Source organism: Protobothrops mucrosquamatus, unplaced genomic scaffold, assembly GCF_001527695.2.
Source record: "Protobothrops mucrosquamatus isolate PMUCROS unplaced genomic scaffold, P.Mucros_1.0 scaffold2990, whole genome shotgun sequence".
NCBI classification, from domain to species: domain Eukaryota; kingdom Metazoa; phylum Chordata; class Lepidosauria; order Squamata; family Viperidae; genus Protobothrops; species Protobothrops mucrosquamatus.
Window position 1 is genome coordinate 51,752 of NW_015389010.1, and position 5,481 is coordinate 57,232.

Below are 5,481 nucleotides of genomic sequence, written 5' to 3' on the forward strand. Positions count from 1 at the left end.
TAGGCTTATATACCACTTCGCAGTGCTTTACAGCCCTCTCTAAGCGGTTTACAGAATCGGCAATCAACAATCTGGGTCCTCATTTTATCCACCTTGCAAGGATGGAAGGCTGAGTCAACACTGAGCCATCAGGATCAAGGGAATCTAATTCCTGGCAATGTGAGCAGAGTTAGCCTGCAGTACTGCATTCTAATCACTGTGCCACCATGGCTCTATGGACAACAATAATGTCTGGTACGAAAAATACCGGTTTCCCCCAAAAAATAAGACCGGGTCTTATTTTATTTTATTTGCCTCCAAAATAGGCATCAGGTCTTATTTTCAGGGGATGTCTTACTTACTGTACCTCTGACACTGACAGCCCCGACCAGCAGGTCCACTTCTTTTGTGGTTGAAGGAGCAGCTTCATTCTGCAGCTGCATTCTGGCCTGCATTTTGTAGTCTGCATTTTCTGGAAGGCCTATGCCAGGGATAGGCAACCTCGGCTCTTTTATGACTCATGGACTTCAACTCCCAGAATTCCTGAGTCAGCTATGCTGACTCAGGAATTCTGGGAGTTGAAGTCCATGAGTCATAAAAGAGCCGAGGTTGCCTACCCCTGGCCTATGCAGCCAAGAACCGAGCTATGGATTGAATCCATAGCTCGGTCCTCGACTGTAGAAATCTGGTAGAACCGAGCTATGAATTGAATCCATAGCTCAGTTCTTGGCTGCAGAGGATTTCCGGAAAGGCCTGTGACTGAGAAATGCAGGCCTGGCTGCAGAAGACGCCGCAGAAGAAGTGGGCCGGCGAGGAGAGGCCTGGCTGCATGGTAAGTGGGTGTGGGGCGTGTGGGGCAGCTCCACTCCCCCACCTCCGCCTTAGCTTGGTTTTTAAGTGTGCCTCACCCCAAAACTAGGGCTTATTTTTGCGGTAGGGCTTATATTAGGCCCACCCCTAAAAATCAAGGCAGGGTTTATTTTTGGAGTAGGCCTTATTTTCGGGGAAACACGGCAGTAATACACACACACACAAACACACCTTAATTCTACATACAGAAATTAGGTGGACTGGAAATTGTTTACAAACAGATAAATACGTTATTCTTCGTTGCACTTGAAAGCAGCAGTGTACATAAGTGGTGCAATCTAGAATAGGTAGTAGATACAAAAGTTCTGTCTTCCACCTTGACAGTATCCATGTTCCCAGGGTCTACTGACAAAGGGATCTCTTCACATTACTAATAGTAGAGCTAGTTTTACAGCGTCTGCAGATTCTTGTGATTAATATTACATTGAATTGATGGGAAGAACCTAACAAAATTTGTAATTTTTTTTAGGCTGCTTCTATTTTCTTCATGTTAGTTAAGATTATGTTGATTTCTTATTTATACCACCTCTCTTTATTTCAGAATTAATCTGAAATAGTTCTTTGAGCTACTTGATGAAAAAAATGATGTGATACGTAAATGTAAACTATTTATTTATTTGTTGTTTTAAGGGGAGCTTTTGGAAGCCATTAAATGTGATTTTGGCTCATTTGCAAATTTTAAGGAGAAACTCACAGCTATTTCAGTTGGTGTCCAAGGCTCAGGCTGGGGATGGCTCGGTTTTAATAAAGAATCTAATAGACTCCAGATTGCTGCCTGTTCCAATCAGGACCCTCTCCAGGGAACCACAGGTGAGATTCTCTAGGTGGAACTTGACTACATCTATTAAACTTTACATCTATTAAAGACCGTTTTTAGCTGCAGAAGGAATAAAGCAGTCATCACTTAGACTTATATACTGCTCTATGGTGCTTTACAGAGTCAGTATATTGCCCCCAACAGTCTGGATCCTCATTTTACTGATCTTGGAAGGATGGAAGGCTGAGTTAATCTTGAGCCCTTCAGGATCAAACTCGTGGCAGTGGGCAGAGTCACCCTGCAATATTGCATTCTAACCACTGCACCACCATGTCTCCAATATTGGTATTGACGATTCTGCTTTGTGCTTCACTAGTGAATGCTTTTGCTTTACTCATGAGAAGAACTTCTAGTTTCTGACAGTCTCACTTGCATAGCAGTTTGGATAAGAAAACAAAAGAGTAAACCAGACATAAGCAGTGTATGTAGATTACAGGCTAGATTCACCAAAGCATATTTTTAGCCTTTCAGAAAGTTTCAGCAATAGGGTGTTCAGACATTGGTATGAAATAATAGCTATTGGTGGAAAAACTTCCAAGCTGATCCTGTCTTTCCTCAAATTACCCCTGCAGGTAAGAAATATCCCAGTCTCTTTTCCAGCTTCTCATTTCCGTCTTGTGGCCAGCCACATAGAATTTGAACTGAGTTTTCCTTGAACTGAGTTTTGTTTTGAATAAGAATACATTGAGAGGTATTTTCTTACCTCTGTATACGTGAGAGAAGCATTTGCTTTCTCTTTCTGTCTTAAGACAAAATGCCATTTTTACAACTCTCTAGGATTAACTTTTCTTTCTACACTTATAATTTATAGCTGTATTTAGAGGAACTCTACTGTTTCCTAGAGGAAGAAGATGTAGTCGATCTTCGATTTACGACCACAATTGGGCCCAAAATCTCTGTTGCTAAATAAGACATTTGTTAAGTAAATTTGCTCCATTTTACAAACTTACTTCTTAAGTGAATGACTGTGATTGTTAAGTTAGTAACACAGTTATTAAGTGAATCTGGCTTCCCCATTGACTTTGCTTGTCAGAAAGATGATCACATGACCCTGGGACACCGCAGCTGTCATAAACATGAGTCAGTTGCCAAGTGTCTAAATTTTGATTACGTGACTGGGGATGCTGCAACGGTTGTAAGTGTGAAATATGGTCATAAGTCACTTTTTCAGTGCCATTGTAACTTTGAATGGTCACTAAATGAACTGTTGTAAGTTGAGGACTACCTGTTCTTCTTTTCAAGAGGCATGATGGTTGCGTAATGAGAGTAATTAAACCTTATTTAGAAATCAGTCTATTTTGAAACGAATGCTTTATGTTCCCTTGAAAGAAGCTAGTACTAACTGCGTGGTTGGGGTTATGTTTGTGGCAATAACTTGTTAAAGTTTGTAATATTTTAGCGATATTTTTCTTCTTTTCTAGGACTTATTCCACTGTTGGGAATTGATGTATGGGAACATGCATATTATCTTCAATATAAAAATGTTAGACCTGACTATCTCAAAGCTATCTGGAATGTGATCAACTGGGAAAATGTATCTTCAAGATATACAGCTTGCAAATAATAGAACAGAAAATCTTATAGAAACAAGACCTATGTGTTCCTCAGATTATTTTCATAATATTTAGCAGTTCAATTGCTAATTGCACATCACCAGAAAGTCTTCACTATCAAGCTAATTTGTACCTAATCGTGGTAAAACTAGGTTCTGAAAGTGCTACTTATCTAATTTTCTAAAAGAATGTAAATTTCTAAAACTTAAAAATGGATTACAAATGAAATTTGTAACGTGAATTTGCAATGCTTTTGAATATTTTCTTGCAAATTGAGGAAGAGTTCAGGAAATAAAATTTAGAGAACATTTAATAAACTAGATTTCTTGAAAAGTTATGTACGAAGAGCTTCGCAGTACTTGAGCAAGTTATACTGTTATACTCATGTTAACGATAAAAATTTGGCATGTTCATTATAGCAAAGATTCAAAATCTGTCAGTTGGTAAATATAGTAGATTAGTTCATGAAATTTATGCTTCTGAAAGGGGGAAAATCAGTGATGCAATATAATGTACCAAGTATATATGATAAATTGGTTGGATTAAAAGTGTACTTGCACTTTGTGTCTTCAAGTGAAATATATCCATTCATTGCTATGTCTACTATATATCTCACTATTATATATGACGTTCCAAAAATAAAAGCACAAAATGACTCTGTCATTAAATAAATATGTATAATGCTAATTAACCACTTTAAAATGAAAGAACCTTAGGATTAAAGGTGAAAACTACATGGGGATTGGTGTATTGAGTATGCCTAGGAAAAGGGTTGTTAAATTCAGAATGTCTCATCTCATATACTTTTAAGGAGCAAAATATGGAAAAAAGTGAAAATGAGAAAAATGTAGATTTATTTAGATACAAGGTAAACTGAATAGGTTTAAATTATAAAACATTGCATATAAATAAGATATTGAAAGTTGGTTGCAGAATACAATAGAATAAATAGAATGCCTGACAAAGGGTTCAGCTCTGAGCAGAGAACAAGCCAAGGATTTGTTTGCGTAAGGGATATTTTTGATGATATCAGATGTGTTTGGGGACATGAATATGTGTGTATTTTTGTATGCAGACCATACTGTGTTGTTGGCTAAGAACGTAAATTTGCAGCATATGTTAGGGTAGATAATGCAATTAGTATGGATGTGAAATATATGAGATCAAAATAACTACATTTGGAACCAACAGATACAAGTTATATATAAACCACAAAAAGTTAGAGCATGGAAATGATTCTGTATATCTTACAAGGACCTTAAAAACATTTCATCCATACCACTTAATGTTTCAGCATTAGGGAGGGTATTCAGTTGTCTAGAACAGGGCTTTTCAACCTTTTCACCCATTGTACCACTTTTAGGATATGGCAACATCCGAGTACCACCAGTCACCTAGCAAGGTGTCAAAAACCTGATGACCAAAAAAAAGAAAAAAGTGATAAAGTACAGGCAGTCCTCGACTTACCACAGTTCACTTAGTGACTGAAGTTATAACAGCATTGAAAAATGTGACTTATGTCCATTTTTCACACTTATGATCATTGCAGCATACCCAGGGTCATGTGATTTACATCCGGATGCTTGGCAACTGATTCATATTTCTGATGATCACAGTGTCCCAGGGTCATGTGATCCCCATTTGCAACCTTTTGACAAGCAAAGTCAATGGCTGGGGGGCGCTTGGGGGGAATCCAGGGGACTTCAGTGGAGGGGGTTGGGACTGGGGTGGGTACCAGGGTATGGTCCACCAGAGGAGCTTCACCGTCCCTCTTGGGCCACGAGGGGGACTCCTAGAGGGTGGTGTGGGCTGCCCAGAGCCCTGGGCAAGTGCCCAACCTGGCCCTCGAGCTCCCAGGGCATCAGGATCCTGCAGCTCAACTCAGTCCAGCCCCACTTTCCTGAGGGGGCGCTGGCTGCACTTACCTCCTCGAGTCTGCTGCTACTGCTATGATCACTCTCCTTGGCCAGGTGCAGGACAAAGTGTGGGTCAGAGGGAGGCCCACTCCCTCTCCCTGCAAGGAGACCCGGCTTTAACCAAAGCATCCTTTGCGATAGGATGGGAGACCATCAGGTTAGGCCAGAAGGAGGGAACAAGGGGATGGCGAAAGGGCAGCAGGCTGCTGGTGGCCAAGTGCTAAGGCAGGACTTCCCTCAAAGCCTCCCTTCCTCTCATAATCCCTTCCTTCCTTCCTTCCTTCCTTCCTTCCTTCCTTCCTTCCTTCCTTCCTTCCTTCCTTCCTCTCCTGCTTCTCTTCCTCTG

At 40.3% G+C, this 5,481-nt stretch overlaps 1 protein-coding gene across 1 annotated transcript in view; it reads left to right on the forward strand.

The window, feature by feature from the left end:
* The window catches only part of SOD2 (superoxide dismutase 2), a 10,337-nt gene extending 6,512 nt beyond the window's left edge, over positions 1–3,825 (forward strand). The window contains exons 4-5 of the mRNA XM_015826168.1: positions 1,480–1,659; positions 3,088–3,825. Coding sequence (XP_015681654.1) covers positions 1,480–1,659; positions 3,088–3,230 — 323 coding nt within the window. The 3' untranslated portion in view covers positions 3,231–3,825. The remainder of the gene's footprint in view (positions 1–1,479; positions 1,660–3,087) is intronic.
* Positions 3,826–5,481: the final 1,656 nt, after the last annotated feature.